The sequence below is a fragment of the Amblyomma americanum genome, chromosome 6 (genome assembly GCF_052857255.1).
Source record: "Amblyomma americanum isolate KBUSLIRL-KWMA chromosome 6, ASM5285725v1, whole genome shotgun sequence".
NCBI classification, from domain to species: domain Eukaryota; kingdom Metazoa; phylum Arthropoda; class Arachnida; order Ixodida; family Ixodidae; genus Amblyomma; species Amblyomma americanum.
The window spans coordinates 199,191,274-199,217,320 of record NC_135502.1 but is presented as its reverse complement, the minus strand read 5'-3'; the positions used below and the strand labels follow the sequence as shown (position 1 = coordinate 199,217,320).

Below are 26,047 nucleotides of genomic sequence, written 5' to 3'. Positions count from 1 at the left end.
GTTCCTATGCATCGATTCTCGTAATTCTTTTTGAGTCAGCATCTGTGTGACATAAAGAATCTATCTGAAGCGTAACCGGCATCCGTTGAAGCGGTGTTTCGCAGCCCCTTGAAGAGCGCGTTGACACCTGCGAGCTCCAGACACCTGCGAGCCACGCGACAATGGTTCGTTCTGCATCACGGCCGCGCGTCTCCCAAACCTAAGCAGCACCTGAAAAGTTGAATGCGAGGGGGGACGAATGAGTACAAAATAAATGCCTTGGTGTACTAATTTCTCGGTTATTGTATTAACTTCGTTTCCTTTTTTTCCAGGCGCGAGTTCCGCTGGCTTCTTTCATGCCATAGCAGTGCGTGCTACTTTGTGGCCCGCTTCGAGTTTCACTCCTCGTGCAAAAATTTCGGCAGTGTCGCCACAATGGGGCAGGTGGCTTTCGCTTTGTTTGACCCCGTCTAGTAAGTATGGGCTTCGTGCGGTGCCTGTCGCATCTGGGGTGCCGTGGTGAGTCTTGGACGACTACATTGTTGATCGGCCTTCATCCTTACAGTGTTTTCGGCTGGTACTTCGTCCGTTCTCTGCGGACAACTCCTTTGCTTGGCTCTCCTTGCTCGCGGCCAATTTCCAGAAACTGCCCTAGCTGTTCTGTCTTGCGCACCTCCCTTTGACCAAGTACTCTTTGACTCAGTACTGAGCCGCATTTCTCACTTGAATTTGAACAATGGGTTCGCGCTTTCAATGAGTCACTGCACGTCATCCGGACCGTCGGGCTTATACCCCTCCCCACCTCTCTCTTACGCACTCCAAAAAGATCCTCTTCAGACGCCTCCAGACCCGCTCTCTGTCATCCCCTCAGCTTTTATCCCACTATTGTGGAATAATATACCCAGCATGCTCCCTATGCGGTGACCCTCACGCCACACTCTTCACATAATTTCGGCTGCCTTGCTGACCCTCCCCCGCAGTGACAGCACGCCATCTTGAGCTGGGAGGTCCTGCTCATGTCTGCAGACCAGATATCTCAGCTTGTTGCGGTGACTCGACCTGCCGACGTCATGCACCGACATGACCTACATGACGCAGTGCGGGACCGCGCAGTGGCCCAGTGACTCAGCAGGGTCTAAAACTCACTTGCAAAAATAAAGTTTTTCTGTCTGTCTGCACGTCGTAGCCCGAAACTGTTCCGACTGCACTTTACTTTCCGTTGAGCCTAGCAACTTGCTCTCCTGAGGCCTGCTATCCGACCCCACGATCCTAACTTTATGGCCCGAAACTTTACATGAACCAGACTCTGGTTAACATTGCGTTCTGGCCTGGGGTTTCAGCAAGGCACTCAGGTGACACGCGGTCACCCTCTTCACATCAAAGTGTCTGCAGTACTGGGCTACTATTGTTCGCCAGCCGTAGCGAAGGAGGGTCTCCTTTGATTACTTCATTGCGCTGGCCTGTGAGCTCTATTTTCTTTCCGAGAGAAAACATCTGACTCACTTATCAAAGCAGCCTGTGCTTCTAGGCTAGATACGGCCTCTTAGCTTTTCTTTACGCTGTAAGTATTCGCTAGTGGAGCCGGTAGCTCGGCTTTGTTTTCGGCGGGTTTGCTGCAACTGTTTTCTTCGCCTCTAAATCGAGAAAAGCTGTCCCGACAGCTGCCGAACTGGCGTTCCTTTTTGGGCATAAACATGCCCGGTCGTTACTCCCCTGATCAACGGCTGTGTCCCCAGCTGACCAAGCGGGGTTCCAACGCTGGTCGCGGACACACTGATGGGAGCGCTGCTCGCTTCCATCACTTCGGGCTTCACATTCGGCCGCTACACGAGTGCGGAAATATCGGGAGAGGGCACTTTTTGCTACATCATAATTGTCAACCTCCTCGTCGGATAGCCGCGTTAGTACGTCGCCGACATCGCCAGAGAATGGCCGCCAACATACATGGTCAGTCGCCTAGGTCTAGCTGCTGATCTGCGCAAGTGTTTTTGAAAGTTGCGAGAAAAGTTTGGAAATTTTCTCCTCTTCAAGAAAATCTCATACGCGCTCTCGTTCTTTGCATCTGAGCAATTTATCTGAGCAAGAACAGCGTTGCTGTTCTAGCTCTGCCACCTCTCGAGATGCTCCTCCTCCATATGCTTTTCTTGATCCTCGCTTAGTTTCTGTCTTTCTCGTTGCTCAAGAAGCTCTCGCTTCTCTATATCCTCGCGGAGCCTTCGCCTTTCTTTTTCCTCAACCAATGCACGCTTCTCTTTCTCCTCACGGAGCCTTCGTTTTTCGTTCTCAGCTCTTACCTCTAAAATAGTCTCCCACGGTTCTTCTGCCTCCTCGACTCTCGCCTTCTCCGCCCGTATAACATCCACAATCGCTTCTCTCGTTTTAGTGCGGTCTACCAAAATCCCCAATTCTTCTAGAATTTCAAGGAGGTCCTTCACCTCGAACTTGTCCATCGCGGATCACGCCTAGTGCCGCTGATCCTAGCTAAAACACATGCATGAACTATAAGCAAACAAAACACAAAACTGCCAAAATTTCATTTCTGATATAGCCAAAATTCTACTACTAACATCTACCCGTGTTAGTGCGGTCTGGCTAAATGAATGGCAAACACCGGGCACTGACCCTGCCGAGATTTAGCTGACGCCGTCAGACCTGTAGCTGCCGGGCTCCGTTGGAGCGCGTGACCTGAAGTGTCGAGCTTACGGTCTTCACAAGCCTAGTTGATGTCAATCACGTAGCTGCCGGGGTTCGTTGGAGCCGGTGATTTGACGTGGATATCCCATAGCTGCCAACCAGTTGTTGGAATTCAGGGAAGCGTGGTCGGGCCGGAGAAGGGACGAGGAATGATGGAACTTGACATTTGGGAACGAAAATACACAAACAAGTTTACTGGCACTTTGAAAAATCTTATTTACATATTCTACATACGAGAAAAAAGTCAACAAATAAAAGTTCATAGCGTCGATCGACTGGCTGATTCTTGTCGCCAGGGCCTTCGTTATCACTTAGGCCGCTTGTTAAATACCCTAAGGTTTCGCCCCTACACCAGGATGTGGCCAATTGAACACGAGGCACAAATCGGAAGAGTGACAGCACACAGTGCACGGAGGCACTTGTTGCAGAGTCCACGCGTGAGAACTAGAGAGGAGGAAACGCAAGTCCGCAGCTTTTTCGCACTGTGCTGCAACATTGCTGCTAGCTGCACGTGTTCTAACACAGGTGCGGCGTCGCGGCTACAACCACGGCGGGCTCTCTCCGGTCGGGGCAACTCTTGTCAGACACGGTAAATTACTGGAAGTCACCGTACCCCTCTTCCCCCGTACTGTCCACCGTCGGTCGCGTGTTGCGAGGAACCAGACAAAGGGAAGATCATTCGCACCGAGCGGAGCGTGGGAAGAATTCCACAGGTTGCGTCCCAAGGACGCATACTTTTCTGTGAGGTCGTCGGCCACTTGACGCTGTCAAAACTGCCGCTGCTGTTGCCGCCAAAGCGGTTCCCGGTGGATGGAATCTGCGCCTTAATCCTATTCGGCTGGTGTGCATCCCAGTCATAACAGCACCTGGCCGGAAGAAGACTTCAAACACACGGTCTTCCCTGATTCTGCTGCTTTGGTGCGCAGAGAAAATTTCCTCGTGCGCCATTTGTAGAACAATATGCCGAAGCAGTACAAGAACGACCAGCTTCTCCAGTTGTTTGCAGGATGGTAGCTTCTATCGACGGAAGAGAAGGCCGTTGAGCAACGCAACATTTACCTCTGGGGATCTTGTTACATCGAAAGCTTTATTACTACCCTTTGTAGCTTCCTCGCTGTGTGTGCTGTGTGCGCGAGTTTGACATTGAAACGAGAATAAACCACGTGACAGCTATGACGGCACACAGCTGCCGCAGCTGAAAACTAGCACTCGCCTGTTTCTAAAGGCCGTCGACGCTCATTGTGTTCATTGGCGTTGGCGTTGACAACGTTCTAGACTTCTATGGTTTTGAGAAAAGGAAGGGCGCATAACTTGCTCCCTGGGCCAGTGGACGGCTTAATTCCGCTTTGAGGTACTTGGCGGTGGTGAGAGAGATATGTGGGCGACATGCATTAGCGCTGACAACGTTGTGGAAAACACGCGGCACTGCAGCAATAGGCCGCAGCGTTCATTGGGGGCCAACCTCTAGAGGTCAACCATTAATCTAAATGCCACCTGCCATGGTTGCAGGGTGGTCGCCGATGTCGTGGATTTTATGAGCAAATGCTACGTATTAAGTGCACACCTGGACAGGGCTGACCAAGCGGACACCAACCTGGCGTTACGTATGGATGCTCTAGAAAAGGAGCTACAGGCAGAGAGGGCAGATAAGCGCTAGCTTCAAGAACGGCTTTGTCAATTGTTGGACGCAAAAATGGCTGACACCGCCATGTGCGGTCATATTTGGCGGACATTCCAGCGCCAGCCTCTTGCATGATGCCTGCCCTGGCAGGGACAGCAACATGAAAGTAGGCCAGGTTCAGCTAGGAACAGCTACGCAGAGGTGACAGCTGGAGGCGATGGAGAGGAGCGGAACAAGCTAACCGCATGGAATGAGGTCCTAGTCACTTGTAAGAGGCAGAAAAGCCTGGAAGTTAGGAGGGAGGGAGCGAATACCCTAGCGCTTATGGCTGGTGACTCAAACATAAGGAGGTGCAAAAGAACTATAATAGAGCGTGTAAAAGGTGGTAAGCCGGTGCCAGTCGGGGTGGTCCCAGGCAGGACAATAGACGCAGCACTCCAACTGACAAAAAGTGAGCTTTCTAAGAATGTTGCAGAGAGTAATTTGGTAGTGGTAGCGGCGGGGCTAAATGACGTCCTGAAGGGTGACGCTGCACATGTCGAGGAAAGATCAGCGGAGTGAGTTGAGGATATACAGCTTTTACAGCGCCGCAACATGGGGGCTGCCATCTTCGAGCTCGTGAGCACGCCGCCATTACACGCCTCCAGACTGCTCGGCGTGCGCCTCTTGCGACGGCTGCTACGCCTGATGGCTCGGTTCCGACAGTTAGTGTTTCTGCTGATACAGTTGTAAAGGAGAGGGCAGACGACACTATGGTTTGGCCAAAGCTTCGAAGCACAAGTTGAGAGCTATAATTTGATCACTTGAGGGGTGAAAACATGATCGGGCTTTATGTCGCGGAGAGTAGCTCAGCTCTCCCTTTTCGAGCCAAGGGATGGATCGGTTGAATGCTTGTTTTTGGATCTGCGGAATGCTTTGCTGAAGGTTTTTGACTAAAACGGCAAGGTTTAAAGCTCCTGCGGCAGCGCAGGTCGTTGTCATGTTGTGTTTATGCTTGCAGACACCGCTCTAAAATCCTTACATGCCCATCATACGCATTTGTTTACAAGCTGTTAGCGGTGGTTAGGAAACCTAAAAAAATTTTCTGGTGGTTTGTTAAATACAGAAAAGCGACAAAGATAAATAGACAAACAATTGTTAGCTAATATAGTAGCAGTACCATGCAGAAAGCAGTCTTCACGAGCTGGCGTGCAAGAGTTTCGAAGGGTTCCGCGATATTATTGTTAAAATGAGCTCATGGAAACGCGTTAATACTACACGAAGTTAACAATTATGCGAGCCTCAAATATTAAAATATGGACGCTCTAGGCTCAATATACGGAGATGAAAACGCTCGAGGTGTCGTTGGTGGCAAGTAATCAGCTTCACTCTGAGCGCAGGCCTGCAGAGTCAGTTTTTTTTACTGTCTCGCATGAACCGCGAGGAAGTGACACCCACCTAGCACACCAACCGTAACGCACATGCTTTATTCCGAAAACCGCGCTGCTTGGAGCGAAGCTCCACAGTAGCACCAGGAGTTCATGTAAAACACGCACTGACGGTAAGCGTTGGCGGCTCGCGCGGCTTTCCACTGCATAATCTGCAGATGCGGTACGTAGGAGCGTAAGTGGTCCTTCTTTTCCGTAGCTAATTCGGCCTCGGGCGCTTCTGCTACTATTAGCCGCACACCTTAGCTTACGAGGAATGGGGTCTCGCTACAGACGCGGACGCATCTACACAGCAACTGAAAGCACGTAGTGACGGTTTCGGTGGTGGAACAGCTTGTTCATGCGGTTATGTTGTGCGCTTACCCTCGTAGATTCTTCAAGATCGTAACCTTTCTTTTTATCTTGGTTATCTAGCTCTGGATAATCTTTTTGTTCTGTTCGCCCGATCGGAAAGGGTGCATGCCAAACAGGCGCGACAGGGGCAGTGCATTCGTGTACAGTTCAGTTCCGTGATGATCGCAAACGATCGCATCTCGCACCCTTAACTCTCTGTCGCATTACGCTCATTCCACAACACAGCATGCATTCCTTTGCCTTTGCACGTCTTCGCAGAAAGAACTCATTCGGCAGCCACTCGCGATATTTCCACGGCTGCATCGAGGCGTACACAGACAACTGCGCAAATTCGCAAGAGATCTATAGCACGCTCGGAATTATGGAAATAGACGAAGAGGGGAAGTACATCCAGGGAAGTGATCAAAGCGTATTAGGCCACATTTTGGAGCCCTGATCAAACGAGAAATGCAGAGAAGTCAGTATGAGAACGCAGATTTAAATGATCAAAAAATAGTGCTTATAGCGGCTATCATAGGCGAAGCAATAGAAAAACGCCCCATGGAAAAGTGGGATTATAACCAGGTAGAACTACTCATTAGTACAAAAATAAAACAAGTAAAAGGAGTAAACTTCTGGATAGGAAAGAGAGAGCCACGGAGTTGGTGGAATAAGGAAATTAGTGACTCCATCGAACAACGACGGCTGGCTTCAAGGGAACACAGAGCCGAAACGTCACCTAGAGACGTCCTCTGCAGCCTGTACTGTGCTATGCACTGTAGCAGGGCAGCGCTTGTTAGCAATGGAAGACGAAAAATTCGTAGCTTGCGCACGTTGGAGACGCAGTTGAATAAGAAGAGTAGAGGTGGCGGTAAGGGAAGAGCGTCATGATGGCCGATGTTGTTGAATGGAGGGGTAGCCTTCAAAGGAAACAAAACGTATCGTGGAACAGCGTGGAGTCGGGTGGGCGGTTGAGATTTTCGGTAATAAGTTTGTTGTGGCTGGCTCTGGAGATTGTTAATACAGAGATGTTTGAAGCTTTTGTTCTGCAGCGTGCGTATTTCCGCTAGATGACTATTATGACTTTGACGTTAATAAACACAACACCTAGAAAGCGATGGCGCTGTGACTAAAATGGTTTCGATCGCTGGGAGAGATAGATAATTCCTGTTAAGTTTATAATGGTGCTCTCAAAGACAGCCGAAGGTGAACGAAAGTGCCTCGCAAATGGCGATACTAGGAAAATGAAAAAACTAATGTGCATTCGGTGTTTTACACTTCCAGTGCTGTAGCTGCCAATAAGATGTATTTGTCTCCTGCAGCTGCATTATAGCAGCACCTCTTTGCACCACGTAACGCTACCGCTGAGTGTTGTCCATTGTGCACAAGCGTCGGCTATGTCAATTTTCGTGCATGTATATGTCAATGCTAGTAGGCGTGTTTAGGCTTGTTTGGGTAGCGCTGTTTGCTTTGGAGGAGTTTTGTGGTCTGGATATTCCTCACCGGGCTTTGCAGGGGCTTCGAGGTAGGCCGCCGTTTGTTGTCTGAAGCGATACGGGGACAGTCTTTCGCCCCGATCGCACTCTGAGGATGCAGCAACTTCGCTCGCTAACCCCGGATGGGTTCCTTCTCGATCGAAACAAAGGGTCGGGGAATAACAGCGTATACATTGAGTAGTTATTCCTTATATATGCAGATAATTCAATACTCAATCTAACTAGATCAACGAGGCGTTCGTCGGAAATAAATGGTAGGGTTTTAACGTTGTTAATGTGAGCAGGCGTGCGAAAGCACGTGCTCATCCTGGTTTGTGCATGGTTTTGCTTTTCTGTGCCGTCGGCACGAAAGGCGCTAATATGAGACTCAGGTTAAGCTCTCATCGGGCTTAGGTTGAACTCATCTATTCTCGCGGCAGATAGAAGTTCATGAAGATGTAGGTTTGCATTCCACAGCGCGAGAGTGTGTTGCTCGACTGCGGCGATAGCATTGTGCTCTGATGAACATTCCAGCCAAAGTGATCTTTCCGCGCCGCCGTGGGTTAGAATCCCAGTCCTGGCAATATTTTTATTGATTTATTTATTTTACGCAAGAAACTTAACCTGGCATTGCTGTTGCTAGGCAATGGCTGAAGTCCGTAAGATCGGTTCGCAAGATTCATGGTCGGGATTGGTGAGCTGTCAGGGCTCTACCACTAATAGGAAGCTGAGTAAGGGCTTCCTGCTTATGAGATGCGGGATGCGGACGACTTCAGTGGCGAACATTTTCTTACGCCTAGAATGGCAGCCGGGTCTTCCCGCTGCGCCGCCAGGTTGGGAAAAAAACCATCGCCGGGGGAGGCAGTGAGAGCATCCGCTTCCTACGCTAGCTTTGCTGCCCGAACCATAAGTCCGGTGGCAGGGAGCAACGTGTCTTCCGTGAGCCTGCCATGGGAGGCGATGAGTGCGTGCGGCTGCAACAGTTCGCGACGCTGGCGGGTTCCGGAAGGGGCTCTCACGTGTTCCGCAAAGTTCTAGGTGGCGCTTATTTTATTAGATCAGCTTTGCAAAGTAGTTAAAAGTTCATTTACACTCCGCCTCCTTTTCTGCACGGCTCAAGTCGTCAGTCATGTCCTTCCCAATGCCCTGGGGCGATGAGGCTGTATGCATCTGAGCAGTGCGTTGGAAGTCCTTGCTGAGTCGCGGTTTTACCTTCGGGGACAGCTAAATTTATGGCCTCACCTATGAAGCACAAACGTGAAGGCTTGCGAAAAGGGTTCAAGTTAAGTAAAGGACAGCGCAGCGAGCTCTCAAAACAAAAATGCGAGGTATAACATGAAGAGACAGGAAGAGGACAGAGTGGGTCTGGGATCAAACAGGTAAATGACTTCCTAGTCAAAATGAAGAGGAAGAAATTGTCTTAGGGAGGGCACGTAACGCGATGGCAAGATACCCATGATCCTTAAAGGTAACAGACTGAATTCTAAACGAAAGAAAGTGTAAACAGGAAAAGGCAGAAAATTATGTGGGTGGATGAGATTAAGAAGTTTGTTGGGATAAGGTGGCCACAGCTGGAAGACGACAGGGTGAACTGGAGAGACACGGTAAAGGCCTTTGTCCGGTAGTGAGTGTAGTCAGGCTGATGATGAAAAAAAAACAAGCTGCGGACAAGAAGTGAAACATACTACTAGTGCGCTTCAAGTTTATTTTCGTGTTTTGCCGCAGACGGTGAAGTCGACTAGAGTGCTTCGTGCAGCAGCCGAATCACGAGGTGGCTTCTGGCGAGCTGTATTCCCTATATGCTGATATTCATGGTGTTTTCAGCGCAGTAACAACACAAAACACATCTCAATGGCATGTCTTCTCGTGCGGCTACAGAACCGTGTAAGTAGTGGGCGTTTGCAGCTTCATAGGCTGCAAACGAAGGTCTTAGAGAGGTGTGGGCAGAACACGGAACAAGCAAAGAGACAGCCCGAGCTCAACAAAGAACTGGAGGTTTATTGCAAGCTTAGCATTAAAGAGGAGAAGAAAGCGAAACACATTAAAAACAAACAGGTGAAGATAAACAGATTGAAGTTGCAGTCGTTTCGGGAGAACACTACAAGCCAGCGAAGACACACAAGAATGGCTGGCCGTTTAGGGTCGTCGTCTGGGAACAAAGGACATGGCAGCATCATCTTGCACAAAAAACTTATTATATGAAGTACAGAAATTAACAGCTCTTGTCACAAAAAGATGGGCTGCATCAAGAAACTTGAGACTCATTTATAATACGCCAGGCGGGCAAAGTTTGCGACAGTCCGGTGTCGTGTGGTGCAGTTGAAATAATCGCAGCTAAACTAGTTGCAGTTCAACTAAATTAACCAACTGCAGTTCGAGCAGAAACGCAGACTTAGTAACACGCAAGAAAAAAAACACGCGCTCAAAAAAGCTTCTTATCTTAGAAATAGCCGCCGCGGTGGCTCAGTGGTTAGAGCGCTCGACTACTGATCCGGAGTTCCCGGGTTCGAACCCGACCACGGCGGCTGCGTTTTTATGGAGAAAAAACGCTAAGGCGCCCGTGTGCTGTGCGATGTCAGTGCACGTTAAAGATCCCCAGGTGGTCAAAATTATTCCGGAGCCCTCCACTACGGCACCTCCTTCTTCCTTTCTTCTTTCACTCCCTCCTTTATCCCTTCCCTTACGGCGCGGTTCAGGTGTCCAATGATATATGAGACAGATACTGCGCCATTTCCTTTCCCCCAAAACCAATTATTATTATCTTAGAAACATAACACAGCGATATAGCACATAACCGGCAGAATTAGAACTTCCGTGCCACACATCTTAACACGTTCACTGCATCGGGGGTCACCGGTGGGCTGCGTGGTATATTGAACGAACACGCGATGATTGTGGCACGGAGCTTGCCTTCCAGCCCGACAGCATTCCGGATTGAGATTTAATCGTATTCTCTTTAGAGGTCTATCATAGCTGTGCGACCGCTATAAAGCGTGTTTCCCATTTTGACTAAAAGGCGCTTTTCTTTGTTCTGGCATTGTAAGCAGTGTTGTACATCAGAGCTCTGCCAATACGTGCAGATGTCCAGTGGATTCCAAGAGAAGGCAAGCGCAGAATGAGGCGGCAGAAACTATGCGGGGATAAGATGGCCGCGGCTGGCACAGGTCAGGATCAGATGGAGAGAGATAGGAGAGACGTTTTTCTTGTAGTAGTCAGATATCCTTTTATAGGCGCTTGTGTTCTCAACATAGAGGCGAGTAAGGCACCAGAGCACATATTCCACTTCGTTTCTTCACTTTCATAACCACTCACTCGTACACAACACGCTGTTCCTTCTCTCGGCGTTAAATAGGCCTGAGGAAAACGCAAATGCCAGGTTGCTATCGCCATCTGTTTTCGGTTTCACTAATTTGACTTCACCGGAGGCTCACTGGTCGGTCAAGCCGCACCCCGGAAAAATCTTAGGGTGGCCCACCGGTCGGCGACAACGCGCACAGTTTAGGGTTCCAACAATCGCTGCCGCAGCGAGAGTGTTAAAGTGTTAAGGAAATCCCTGCTCAAAACGGGCGCTTGCACCAAAGGCTATGAACTGAGTGCATGACATGTAGAATTGTCATTAGAAGCAAACAGACGTGTCTTTTAGAAACAACGTAACAACTATCAGTGCTTCACAGGAAACCCTAATTCATTTGTTAACAACGGTCAACGTATTCGTTGTTGCCACTATGTTGTTTTTCCAGACATGTGTACGGCCCTGAGCCTTCTTGCACAATGAACACCATTCTCCCGTACCGTCCTGATGCTTTCGAATTTACGACTCTTTCTCAAGCCGCAACTTATGCCGAAGAATACCGACAGCTTGTCCGATCCTTCACTTCTCACGCCCAGCAGCAGCAGAAAAGCACCCGTGATCCCCCTGCACTTCCTCCCGGTTACCTTATTAACTCTTTGGTCTGGCTCTGGGTACCCTCCTCAGGTCCCGGCCTTTCCTTCAAACTTATTAGCAAGTACCAGGGACTCTACCGTATTCTTAAGCACATTACGCACATTACGAGGGACGTACAGAGCGCAAAACAAAAAAAAAACATCAAAGAGCAGCACCCTGGAACAAAATTGGAAACAAACCTTGGAATACCTAACAGCATAATTCGGGTGACGAACGAGAAAAAGCACACAAATAGCCATAAGTATTATCAATTGCAGCGACGAACGTAATTCAAATGTTTATCACTCAGAAGAGCGAAATTGAACGCACGAGTTCCGCATATCCAAACCCAACTGACGGCGATAATATCTGGCAGAACACGCAGGCGAACGTAGTGGACGGTGTTGCGTCTCGTTATGCGGTTTAAAAACATGCCGGGGTGAGTTCGAAGCCGCAAGGAATGCACATAACGCCGGGACAATAAACTGGAATGCAAATCAAACCCAGGTAGCTCGTCGTTAATGTTTACTAATGCGAAAGCATTTCTAGGCAATGAACCTGTGTCGTGCCACCAAAACCTGTCCGCAGCAGTTGTGACGTTCTCAGATAAGCTAGCGTCAAACCAATGGTTATAATCGATAAAGGATGATGAGGATGATTCCCCAAAAATTGTCAATAAGATGACTAGCAAGTTAAGGGCACAGGGTAAGCCCTATACTTCCCATGCATTTTAGGCCATGTTGAGGTACATGTTTCTCACTAACTAATAACAGAAGCCTAATAATACATATATCATTGTTTGCCAAATTTTGTGCTCTTTTTACTGAACTAGAATATTTGAAATGTGTTGAAAATTCGATTTTTAATAAAATTTTTTCCGGTAGTACACAAATCTGGCTTTTCTTTGCGCATTTCAATATTCATAACAGAATAACTGCTCAGTGAAATTGCTTAATTCTAGTACAGTAGTTGGCAACACTTATGTAGATGATTGCAAAAAAAAATCAGCCGTCTGTCTTGAAAGGAATTGGAAATAATGGTACCTTTGTAAGAAAAAACACTGTTTTGAGATAATAGAGCGTAAAGAAAAAAAAGATGTGAAAAACCATTTTTTATTCGCAGAAACGCCTCCATAGTAATTGGTTTAATAGCCCCCTGCTTCGTAGTCACTGTCGCCGTCATTTTTTCGCTTTTAGGCTTGTCGTTTTGACTGTCGGGCCTCTTTTGTAAGCTGTCATGTTGCTCGGTCCGCAAAGTACATGCGCTTATGGTCAGCTTCCCTCAGCCACTTGATGGTGTTGCTCCCTGGGTTCAATCCACACGCCTTCAAAACGTTGGCCCGTGCGATGCTACCATCATTAAATGAAAGAACAGCATCCAGTGTTGCCATCCGTAGGGTCCGAAGCCTAACAAACACATTCTTTGGCGCGCGTTCCCAAACAACATGGTTGAACGACTCATTTGCATTTTGAGTTCGCCCATGCAGGCACTTCTCTAGGAGCTCAGCCTTCGATAGCTCCCTATAAATGGGTTTGATAGCCTTCAAGACAGATGCAGGCAAACTCTCCTTGTGGAAAAATGGCTTGCCCTCTGACTGACTTCTGTTGAAGGCACACCACGTATCAGGTCCCTTTGGGAAAGTCCATGGCATGGGTCATCGTCTGTGGCCGATAAGTGGAAGAAGGTTGCCCAAACGGCCTTTCGCATTTCATCCAGGTTTCCTACATTTCTTCTGATGGCCAAACCATAGTACGTCTGGAGCTTGTCTATTACTGCATCAGTCAGTCGGCCTCGGCCCGAGAGGCTCTTTCCATCAGAGAGTTTTCCTGCTTTGTTTCCTTTTTTTAGCCTTCGTAACCTTGTGCCCATCCTTTTTTGCACGTGCCCTATGCACTCAACCTTGGATATTTCAACGGAATCACCATATGGCATTTGTGCCTTCACAGCAATAAAAGCCTTGTTGTCACCATCCCCAAGGTATTTGACGTATCGAACGCCGTGAAGCTCCTCACTCCTGCCGAAAATTTTCAGTGCTCCTGCGACTTCCATTCCACCGCTGGTGCCTTGGTAGTTGCTTTGGCACACCTCTCTATGAAGGGGGTCACTGTTTGTACTCTTGATGCTGCACTTTGGACAACGTTTAGACAAAACCTCCACATCCAGCACTTTCCCAGAGTCTACACTGGTCGCAGAGACTATGCCGTTATTGGAAGTATGGCCTCGCTTCTGCCAGCTTCCATCAAGAGCAACTGCGATGTCTTTATCCCCCTCATTCATCTGCACAGCTTCGTCAGCTGCCCTTTTCATCGACTCCTGAGCAGCAGCTTCGATGTGACCTAGAAGCTGTTATTGTATTTCGCAAACTTTGTCGGCGGCTTAGGAAGGTTTAGCATAGCACAGAGTATATTTCCTGCAGCCATTCCCTTACCTATGGACCTCAAGGCATACACTAACCTGAGGTTGGCTTCATAGAGGCCAGAAGTAGTTTTCTTCGACATCTCAAATCGTTGTGCGGCACTACACACTTCACAGTTCAAACTGTAAACGCTTGCAACACCTACCCGTTTTGTCACAATTTCGATGAGCTCAACACTTCCACCGCACTCTCTGCACACACAAATCTGTGTAGTTGCGGCACAAATGCAGTCCATGTCCATTAAGGCATATTGGCTGCTGCTCTGTAGCACATCCTCTTCCTGGAAGCACAGAGAAAATCTTGAAAGCTTCGATGTCCAGGAGCTGGCGCGTTCGGCGTTCGGGATCTCATTCGGTCGTGGACATCCTTTTGCTTTTTCACGATGAGCGTAGCGGTTGCCGTGAAATTCACGCCTGTAAGGCCTTCTTTGCCCTGGGCATCTGATCTTATCAGCAGCAACCAACACCGGCACAATTTACAATACTGATCGAAAGGGATAGCACTCGGACGCAGCTGCATGAAGGTTGCAGAAACGTGGAAAAAACTTGCAAAGCGTCTCAGGATTGTCTTGGCTAAAAAAGAGGAGCTGTAAATAGTTGCCAGACAATTTTTTATATGTAGCTGATTTTAGACAAGTTTTGAAATCAGGTGGTGGACTTTTTGGATGAAAAAATTGACGTTAATCCTGAAAGGGGCGTGGCCGCTCACTACTTGGTTTCAGAAAAAGCGTTTTTCAGCCGTAAATATGGCTTTCTGAAGAAAGTGCGATCCTGGAACATGTGTAGAAAGAATTGAACTTCTAAAATTCCAAAAGAAAAAAAAACGATTTTTTTCTAATTTTACCTTACCCTGTGCCCTTAATTAGAGCCAATAATGTCAAAAAGCGTCCAAATATATAGCACGTACATCGATATAGTACTGGACGGGAGAACTGCATTGGACGGTAAAATAGCAGAAAACTGTGGTAAAGGGCAAATAAAGGTTTTAGATTTATTGAAGACTGTTAGATGAAGGAAAAGTAATCACTTAAAAAGCTTGATTGATGTGCAGTGATTAGAGAATTCATTGTAAGCAGAACTCAATAGACGCTACCACGATGCCAAATTTCGAAACTGAAAACGGGTGATTGAGATAAAAAGAGGGTATATTCAAAATAAATGAATAATTAATTGATAATTAATCAAATAGCTATTAATTGGACAAGAAAAATGAATAAGAAATTAGGCAGTCGATCGGTTACCAATTGGGTAATAATTTTTGTTCAATGGATCGATAATAGGAGGCATAATCACAGTAAAACTGGATAATGAAGGTTGTGTAATTATGGAAATAGGAAAACATTGGACAATTAGGTGAGCGGGAAAGCAACCATGGCGCCTAATTTGAAACGCGGCCAATGTCGAGGAGGCGTCAATTGCTCGTGCGCATTCCTCCAATGCGGGTTGCAGCAGTGATCTCTAATTCTTTAGAGCATTCACGTTGAGTTACGCGGTCAAACCTAGCCGAGGCCATTGGAAGACGCCGCTGCAGACAGGCTGTCTCTTCACTACAAAGTGCTTATACCGAGCGCATCTTACTCGCCTGAAAGGTTGAGCGCTTCTGTTCTCACCAGAGAGTCCAGTAATGCACCAGAGCACATATTCCACTCCGTTTCTTCACTTTCATAACCACTCACTCGCACACAACTCGCCGTTCTTTGTCTCGGCGTTAAATAGGAATATTGCCTGATCACTTCGTCCCTTGCTGTGAGTAAGTTCCCCCCGAAATTGCTAGACAGGTAGCCCCTTTGTTGCACTGCACACTCATAAGCCGATTACAACAGGCACGGTTCCGTCGGACTGCTCTTTCTGGAATAAAGAGCATACAATATGAAAGCTTACGTCCAAGAAGCGATGAAGGCAATTTGAGCTTCAGGAAGATCATGGCGGATGGAAGAACTCCCAAAGTGGACTTTGTCGAATATGTGTCTGCAATGCCGCAAGCGTTTTGGCTACACAGCAAAGCTCGTCTAAGGTCTTAAGCTGCACTAATGTCGCTACCACCACTTACCCCAGCAGAAGCTTCCCCCCTGCTAAAGCCGCACTGTGCGGACAAGTGATGGATGATGGTCGGTCGCGGCGAGACGGAGAGGGAAAGAGGTTTTCCCCATGCCTCATTCCTTAAATGTCGTCTTACGGTATCCGTGACATTCTCCTTGGACGTCATCTGACGACCGCTGAAGGTCCTCCCAATCGCTACAAGCAGCTCCGAAGAGCCTTACGCCTAGTCACTGCGACATTCACCGGTGCCACCTGTCATATATAATAAGGCGTCCAAAATAAAATTATGCAGGAAAGAGGTGTGAAGAAGACGACGTGGATTAACCGAAGAATAAAAAAGTTGAAGAACAAGCATTCGGTGAAGTGGAGAGAAATGATTGGTGGAGAAGAGGAGAAGACAACGACAAGGCTTATGTGGACTAACGCCAATGCTATAAAAAGGCGAAGGAGAGCGAGGCACGGGGCGAAGAACAGAGAAGCGGAGGCTCCGGCGCGTCAGGGACGCTTCGGATGGAAGAGCGACGCCGGCTACTGCTCCGGTGAGCGCGCGTTCTACGGCTTCGCATCGTGAACTTCCTGTAGTTCCTGAGCCCGTTCCGGGGAGTCAACGGAGGACGCTACCACCTGCTGCGGCCACGGGTGTCTCCAGCGCTGTTGCCACCCATCCGGGTGGTGCCCCCAACGCCAACAACACCGGCATCACCTCCACGGGCGCTTGGACTGGGAGCTTGTACGACGCAGCCGACGACGCCGCCAGCGACGCCAGCCCAAGCACGTCGAACGCAACCTTGACGCCGGCTACTGGACAAATACAATGCCGCAGCTGCACCGAACCAACCGTGAGCCGAACTCCGACCACTAAGAGCAGAACGCTAATAGTAGACGCTGGTAGCAGTGTTCCCGGGTCGTGTGTATTTTTATTCTTTGTGCTTTGTGTTAGTTTTGTTAGTTTAGTGTTCTAGCCTGTGTGTCACATAGGGTGTATTAAATGGGCGTCTGTGTGGGTACACCTGTCGCCTTGACCATTATTTCAGTCCGAGTGTTCTCCGGGGAGATCCGTGGGAAAGATAATTGGCGAGCCTGTGCCAGGATACATTTCTTTTTTCTTTTTGCTTTGTCTCGGATTTTTCCGATCTCTCGACGGCAGAAAGTATGGATTTGCCAAGAATGTTAGAACTGGCGCTCAAGCTTGGGTTAAGCAAGGAAGAGGCGATGCGTCTCTGCGACCAGCAGAAAGAGGAGGCAGATATGCAGAGAGAGGAAAGGGCGCAATCACGCGCAAACGCTCACGAAGCAGAAGAGTGGAAGGCGAAAAGAGCTCGCGAGGCACAAGAGCCAGAAGATAAAAGAGTTGGCGAGGCAGAGAGAAAAGCAGAACAGAATAAAAGAAGGATAGAACGGGAGAAGGAGTTTCTTTTGAGAAAAGAGGTGCATGTCGAGGGAAGATATGAGATCACGGACCGTGATCAGCGTTCCTTAGCGAGTAAAGAGTCTCCTACACCGGCCAGACTTTGTCTAAGGAAGCTGATGGCTCCTTTCGATGCCAAAAGAGATGATCTGGACGCATATCTGCAACGATTCGAGCAGATAGCTTTGGGGCAAGGCTGGGAGCGCAGTGTATGGGCCACGCCATTGAGCATGTGTTTAATCGGAGAGGCACTGAATGTGTTTGGAAGGATGCCTGCTGCAGTGTCCATAGACTACGAGAAAGTCAAAAAGGCGCTCCTCCAAAGATTCAGGCTTATGGCAGAGGGTTTTCGTGAGAAATTTAGCGCCCCGAAACTTGAGGATTCAAAAACCGCTGAGCAGTTTTCCTGCAGGCTGACCAACTATTTTGATAGGTGGCTTGATATGTCAAAAACAGAAAAGAGTATTGAAGGGATGCGTGAAAAGCTAGCCAAAGAGCAATTTTTAGCGTGTTGCAGCTCAAAGCTAGCGCTATTCCTGAAAGAAAGAAAGTTGTGTTCAGAGGAAGAGTTCGCCGACACTGCAGACCAATTCCTCGAGGCTCAAGGGCTAAGAAATTTGAGTAAGGCAAAGGAGGGAACCCAAAGGATGCTAGAGACAGATGCGGCAACACCAGGAGCATTTGGCGGTGAATCTAAGGGGCCAGTAAGTTGTTTTATATGCGGAAAGGTGGGACACCGTGCAGTTGACTGTCGGACAACAAGCACTGCCCAAAAATGCTGGTTTTGTGTCAAGGTTGTAAGAGGAGGGGTCATACTCTGGATGAATGCCGATACAGAACGCAGTACCGAGCGGCATTCGTTGTGGACTCTAGGGTAAAATTTGTCACGCCACCCGAAGTTCCACAGCTGAAAGAAGAGCAAACGCCGCTGGAAAATGAGGCAGTGAGTGGAACATCCAAGTCAAAAGCAGCAATGCCGGTGGTGGTTGGGCAAATAGGGGACCGTCCTATATTTGTGCTTAGAGACAGCGGAGCCGACACAGTCTTGGTTCGGAGAAGCCTGGTAAAGGACGAGGATCTAGCAGGGGAAGCGTTGGCTGTCACTCTAGTAGATAGCACAGTTAGGTATCTTCCTGAAGCCAGGATCCTAGTTTCCACGCCATATTATACGGGGCAGGTAGTGGCAAAATGGGCGAGTCCAACCCATCTACGATCCCATCTTGGCAAACATTACGGGGGCAAGAAGTGTCGAAGACCCCGATCCCGAGTGGAGGATGCTCAACGTTGAAGAGCATCCAAAGGAGGAAATGCCCGCGACAGCTCAGACGGGTGCAGTCAGTTTTTCGTCGGCAGTGGAGAAAAGAGCTCAAGCGACAGCCCGAGCAACGCAGCATCCACTCTCTACTTGTCTTACGATGTGCCTGAGCGTAACACCGGGCGAAATTGCAATTAGGCAAAAAGAAGACCCGAGCCTGAAGACCTGCTTCGAAAGAGTCGGGAAAAAAGGGAAAAGAAAGAAGAGTCGCACGTCATTCGAATATCAATTGGTAAATGATCTTCTGCACATGAAATGCATATTTAGTTCAAGAAGGCGGGTCCAACAGCTGCTGTTGCCGAGAGATATGCGAGAGACCGCGCTACGCTTAGGCAATGGGGCCATTATGGCCGGACACCAGGCTGTTTAAAAAACGGTGTCTAGGATCACCGAGGAGTTCTTTTGGCCGGGTGTTCAGAGTGACGTTAAGCGCTTTGTTCACTCATGTGACGTGTGCCAGCGCACAGTTCCGAAGGGAAAAGTTGGTCCCGTACCTCTGGGCAAGATGCCAGCCATCGACCTACCGTTTCAGCGAGTGGCTATTGACATTGTGGGGCCAATCTCTCCAGTATCCACCAAAGGCAACAGACATGTGCTTACTCTGGTTGACGTGGCCACTCGTTATCCTGACGCTATTCCACTGAGAACTATTGGCAGTATCCAAGTGGAGGAGGGTCTTGCGGAAATCGTTTCGGGTTATTGGTTCCTAACCCGCCGCGGTTGCTCAGTGGTTAGGGCGCTCGACTACTGATCCGGGGTTCCCGGGTTCGAACCCGACCGCGGCGGCTGCGTTATTATGGAGGAAAAACGCTAAGGCGCCCGTGTGCTGTGCGATGTCAGTGCACGTTAAAGATCCCCAGGTGGTCGAAATTATTCCAGGGGCCTCCACTACGGCACCACCTGCTACGGCCAGGGGTGTCTCCAGCGTTGTTGCCACCCATCCGGGTGGTGCCCTCAACGCCAACAACGCCGGCATCACCTCCACGGGCGCTTTGACCGGGAGCTTATACGACGCAGCCAACGACGCATCCAGCGATGCCGCCAGCGACACCAGCCAAAGCATGTCGAACGCCGCTTCGACGCCGGCTACTGCATCTATACAACGCCGCAGCTGCACCGAACCAATACGTGAGGAGGAACGCCGACCACTAACAGGAGAACACTAGTAGTAGACGCTGGTTGCAGTGTTCCCTGGTCGTGTATATTTTTATTGTGTTAGTTTTGTTAGTTTCGTGTTCTAGAGTGTGTGTCACGTAGGGTGTATTAAATGCGAGTTTGTGTGGGTGCACCTGTCGCCTAGTCTATTCTTTCGGTCAGAGTGTTCTCCGGGGAGTTCCGTGGCACCATCATAGGGTCAACGGTGATAGAACAAAGGGCTGCGTTGAGATACATGCCTGCAAAAGTGGGCGTGACCGCTCGCCGCATCGCGTGGTTGCTACCGTTTCCCGGCTCTCAGAGACAGAACGGAGAATATTTGCAGCTATATTCAAAATAAAATTCGTCAGAAACTCCTTGTGTGTGTCAGTGCGAAAGCATTACTCTCCTAGAGTGCATGGACCCATATACACCCATACACAGGGGTGTATAACGCCACCCGAGACGGTGTACGACGAACGGTTGCATCGCTATTTTGATGAAAAAATTGATTTTTGAGGAAAGCAAATGGCACCGTAATTTTCTTAAATCTCGGTGGACACATCAACCGCACCTTAAGGGACGGCGGGAAAAATTCTTAAAAAGCATATATTTGATGTATAATAAATCGTCGGCTCGAATCCCTTTCGCAAGTTAGCCTCCAACTTCATTAGTACGCGTAAGCAATATGGATCAACAAATCATATAACACCATCCGGTACGCTGTATGAGAAACGGCTGCGTCATTATTTTGGTACGAATGCTGTAGGGAAAACATGTGCCACATCAGGGCCGGCAGTGCCGAGTACACAGACGAAAGACATGTATATCATTGTGTGAAGTGGCGTTGCTGGGCTGGTCCTGTTCGTCATGTGGCCGCTTGATGACGTCAACCTATTTTTTCTTGCCGTGGCAGGGATTTTCTGTACCAACGGCGAGCCCACAGACACGCTCACGCACGCCGCCGGCTTTTCTCGTTGCGAGTCTAGTAAAGCCTTCGCCTGAAAATCGGGCCACTTTATCAGCTTCCGCATCATCTCGCTTCTGGCTTGCTTTTTTTGGTTGACGTCTCGCGCTCCATGAGGACCTCGTGGCTTTGTCTAAGAAAGCAACGATGAAAAAACTAGAGCGGAAGCTCCGCCTTAAGGGTAAGGCGCGATAGCATTACTCAATGTATGCCCATGCACGTGGATTTGGTCATTTTTCACATCCATAAGTCGCTGGGAGTCCTCATACCTCTCCTGGCGCAGCGCTGCAACTCTTGAGCGATGCGCCACTGCCGTGCGATGGTAGGTGCTGCCACCGGTATGACTTGTGCGACCCAGATTGCTATTGCCGAGCAACCTCTAGCGACCAATCTCTAATTTAACGCTAATCTATCACGGTGGAAAGTTTTCTCGCAATCCGTGCAGCAGGTTGTGATGACGCCCTAAGGTCACGTGACCTAGGTGGCCCACCTAGGTTGCTTCTGCGGGGATTTTGCGCTCCAACGCCGAAGACGACGCCGGGTTTTCTGCAGAACGGGAGCAGTAACGCTGTCGTTTTAGAAATCTTAGCATGCACGACAATTCGTTTATGCTGCTACGCTTACCTCGCTGTTAGGAAACCATATTCGCGTTGCTAGCATCTGACTTCGGGACACGCCTCAAGCTGTTCATGTCCGGGCAGGCATTCTACGCGCCGAGCTAACTGTTGTTCTTTGTAGAGTTTTCCACGGGTTTTAGCACGATTGTGGTGATATGGGGACAATATTTCGCCACTCCTGCGCGGATGCCACGTTTTCGCTCGATTACCGCGAATGGGTTCGTGCTTGATCGTAACAAAGGGTCGGGGGATGACAAGTCGTATACATCAGCTGGTTATTATTAAACTAGCAGTAAACACACAGAGCGGGCCAGGAATGTCGAGCACTTCAACGAGACACATTCCCGCTTGAGGCACGGCCGCGACTTCCACTGCGAACATTTGCAGGCGCCGAGAAAGCGGCCAGGTGTGAAAGGCAATATTGATGCTGGATTTTTAAATTTTTTATTGTGACTATATGTTGCTGCACTGCGCGTTACTATCAACTTTTCCTTCTCGCATTAGTTTGGTGAAACCACTCCCGGCTGGTCCCTATCTGATCGTCAGCATCTCTAAGTAAAGAAATAAAGCAAAACGCAGCTGTCACGGCTACCGAACACAACCGCGTGATTTCGACGCAAGGACTATCGCACTAATATGGCGCTGGGCTATCTCTATTATCTATTTTTTTTTATACTGCATGCCTTAGTAGGAGCATGTAGAAGTATTGTTTATTCATTTACTAGGAGCTAAAAGGTTCCATTAAGGGGTATTACATGAGGGAGTGGATTTCAGGGCCCAGGATTCTTTCAAAGGTTATCTGGAAGATGATGAGCCGGAATGAAGTACGATGGTTTTGGGCAAGTTGTTCAAGTCCCTTTGGTTGCGAACAAAAAAGCAGAAATGAGAGATGCGCAAATTTCTGGACAAGGTAAGGGAAAACTGCTTTCTCGTGGTTCGTGTAGTTGGAGATGCGGTGGGCTCAGCTGATAAGACTTGAGCATGAATTATAATAAAACTCATGTAAAAGGCAGTCTTGTAACATTAAGGAGGATTGCTAAGTCTGGAAGGTGAACATAAGGAGAATGAAGGAGTGATAGAAATTACAAAATAACGCCGTATGCCCGTAGTGAAAGGTAAGAAAATATTTACAGTGCAATCTATACAAAACACATATTCAATCTTCGAGAGAAAAAAAAGCAAAAAAATATGCAATAGGTTAAAATATGCAGCAGTGCATGATTCACACAGTTCGAGCAAAAAAAGAACATAAGACAAAGAAATATATAGAGATCAAATGTTTTGCTATAGAACAATGTCTGCTGTGCTCCATAAATGTGCAACGCAGGCAGCGGCGGCGTGTGGATGGTGGTGTTGTGCCAGGCCACGGCGGCGGTGTCGACTATGCAGTGGACGCCCGGTGCGATTAACCTCCTCGTTGCCATACACAGAGACGTCCTCGAGCACGACTTCTTACTGGAGAACCTGCAGGTACACCCACACCTGATCGCACTCTGTAAGCAAGGCTCGGAAATCTGTAAAAACGCGTCTAGTTTGTACGGCTGCTATCATGCTTGGCACGGTGCTGAAGTTTCAAATTTGCGACAGGAATTTTCAATGCTTGGTAAACGCGATTGAGTGTATAGGGCCAACAGAACGAGATGGTTCGACCGCAGTAACAATTATGAGAGATAGTTTTGGCACAACGTAGCAAGAGTAGGCCTATTGTAAACCAGTTCCCGCAGAACCTCGCCGCGCTTTAAGTTTTTTCAATATTACAGTTGAATATATTCCATCTAGGTTAACTGGAAATCGCTGCTGTAGACCACTAGATTGCGCTAATAGGCAATGTTCAGGGAAGCTGCGCTTGAGGACGGTACAATTTCGCTGCAGGGGTTGTCTTCATGCCCGGGCTTACACTGGGAGAAAAAATAACAGCAGTCGCTTTGCTTGCCTATGGCCGAACAAGAACAGCCTATTGAATCTTTGAAATCTTTGAAGCCTATTGAAATCTTTTCAAATGTGTAAAAAGTCACTGTTTTGAAAAAGGTGCTTTTGGGGCTTCCGTTGTCATGTTTTCGCAGCGTGAAGCACGTGATGCAGTTGTGGCTGATCCCAACTTTTGATAATTGTTACAAGTGGCAAGTGTCAGGCAGGCACGTTTTTTCTAGTGCTATTCACCGCCTATTTACAGAAGGTAGTCAGGGCACTGGATTGTCAACAGTGGGCGATAAGAGTTAATGGAGAATCCCTTAGTGGTGGCGATGCTCTGATGACGTTGCCTTGATGGTAAGAATTGCAAAGCAAACACTTAGACAGGCAAAGCAGAACGACGTCTCTGAAGATTAAACGTTGGAAATTCGAAAGCCTCGATAAAGAACGGCAATTTAGGATATGTAGCGAGTCGCTGCATTAGGGCCCATTCACACTTGAGAGTCGCTGAGGTCGCGCGACCGTTTTGGTCGAAATGCGACAGTCGCAAACGGTCGTGTTGGTCAAAAAGCGACAGTCGCGGGCCGGTCGCTCGCTGCTCGATTTTGCAGCCTCGCGACTGCGAGTCGCAAACCGCTGAACCAATCAGCGAGCGATCCGACCTTTCGGCAACGACGCCGCTCGCGGGTGCGCCGAGCTGCCGTATTCGTCACTAAGCCTAGCCGGTTTCACATCGATGCCGCAGCTGAGGGCGTTTCGGAACCGACCAGCGCTGTAACCAAGATGCTACTTTCGCTACGGATTTATTGTGAACCCCGTCTCATGATAATATAAAAATATGCTCGATTTCCGCGACGCCTTCAGGAGCGGAGAAACAGACGCCAGGCGATCGAGCCGCTTTGGGCAACAGCAGCAAAGCGGCTATGAGAAGAAATTTGCTTGTATCCAGCAACTCGGTATTGGCCAACGACCTTCAAAACTGATTCATTTTTGAATTTCGACTTCCCAGAGCATGGTATGAACGCGAACAAACAACATACTAGCGCATTTTTCTGATGCTAGCGGCCGGCATTCAGGCTGGCTGGCAGGCCGCTTGTACGGCCGCGGTGCACATTGCCGCTATATCCTCCTCTCCGCTCAGGTCGTCGCAGCCAATTGCTAATATCGAGTGACCAGAGCACTTTCGAGTGCCAAGCGCGAGCGCAGGAGACGCGGCCAAAGCAGACGAAACTCTCGAAAGCGCGCGAACGGCGTCATTCCCAAGAGTTCTCATTTCAAACGAGAAGGGGACCCGCAGGTCGCCTTTCCAAGTGTGAACATCGGTGTTGTCGAACTTCGGTGTAGTCGCAGGCGACTGCTGGTCGCGCGACCTCTGCGACTCTCAAGTGTGAATGAGCCCTTAAGGGAATACGTCTACTTAGAGCAAGTAGTTACCGCATATACATTGTTGTGTGTTTTTATTGTGAACACTTTAAAAATTTCTCCGCCTCAACCGCTGGCTCATTTGCCGTGAAACTGCACACAGAGCTTGCGTGTTATGGTAACTTTTGTATCGTAACAAGTTTGACAACGGTACTTACTTAGCTGAGCCGCGCATGATGAGAATACATAATTGTCTACGTAGAGATCGGCAACCAAAACCTGCAGACGACGCTTTTTCACTGAGTGGCGGCAGTGGCGCCATCTGTTTTCGGCAGTGGAAAGCGTCTTGTAAAGGCCCCCGAGACGAGCGTTGCAAACAATATTCTTTGAAAGGTAAAGGCTCTTTAAATCTGTTGTTTTGATATTTTCTGCTCAATTAGCCGAAAATGTTACAAGCGCTTCAGTTGAAGCAGACGAAACGGCCGGAATGGCATATTCAAAGGGCCGCGCTTCTCGAAACGCTCGCCTCGGCGGCTTTGTCGTTACGCTTTCTACTGCCAAAGACAGATGGCGCCACTGCCCCAACTTAGTGAAAAAACGTCTGCGGGGTTTGGTTCGCCGATCTCTACGTAGACGATTGCGTTTTCGCATCATGCACGGCTCAACTAAGTAACTACCGTTGTCAAACTTGCTACGATACAAAAGTTACCATAATACGCGAGCTCTGTGTGCAGTTTCACGGCAAATGAGCCAGCGGTTGAGGCGGGGAAACTGTTTAAAGTCTTCACGATAAAAACGCATAACACTGTACAGACCACGAGAGCGAAATTGCTGACAGTGTAAGATTAGGGTGGAGCGAATTTGGTAGGTAATATAATATCATGAATGGAAGTTTGCAAGCAACCCCCCCCACCACCACCACCAAAAAAAAATGCATAGAGCCGCTGCATTCTCCCGGTTCTCGCATATAGAGCAGAAGCGTGGATGTTAACGAAAAGGGTTCAGGTTAAATTTGGAACAATGCAGGCGGTTGTCGGACAGAACATAATAGGTGTAACTTTAAAAGACAGAAAGAGGGCAGAATGAGTCAGGGAACAAACGCGTGTTAATAACATCTTAGTCGAAATCAAGAGGAAGAAATGGCCTTCTGCAGGGCATGTAATGTGAAGGCAAGATAACCACTGGTCCGTAAGGGTAACAATGGATTCCAAGATAAGAAAAGCGCAGCATGGGGCAGCAGAAAGTTAGGCGGGGCGGACGAGATTGAGAACTTTGAGAGGATAAGGTGGCCGCCGCTGGCAAAAGACGAGATCAATTGGAGAGAGATATGAGAGGCATTTGTCTTGCAGTGGACGTAATCAAGCTGGTGGTAACGGTGATGATGATCAATGACGGCACGTATCAGATGACGGAAGAGTGTCACC

The 26,047-nt window shown here is 48.6% G+C and overlaps 1 protein-coding gene across 1 annotated transcript in view; it reads left to right on the top strand.

The window, feature by feature from the left end:
• Window positions 1-26,047, top strand: part of LOC144095163 (calcium-activated chloride channel regulator 4-like) — a 601,494-nt gene that overhangs the window by 71,106 nt on the left and 504,341 nt on the right. The window contains exon 2 of the mRNA XM_077628955.1: window positions 22,678-22,820. Coding sequence (XP_077485081.1) covers window positions 22,678-22,820 — 143 coding nt within the window. The remainder of the gene's footprint in view (window positions 1-22,677; window positions 22,821-26,047) is intronic.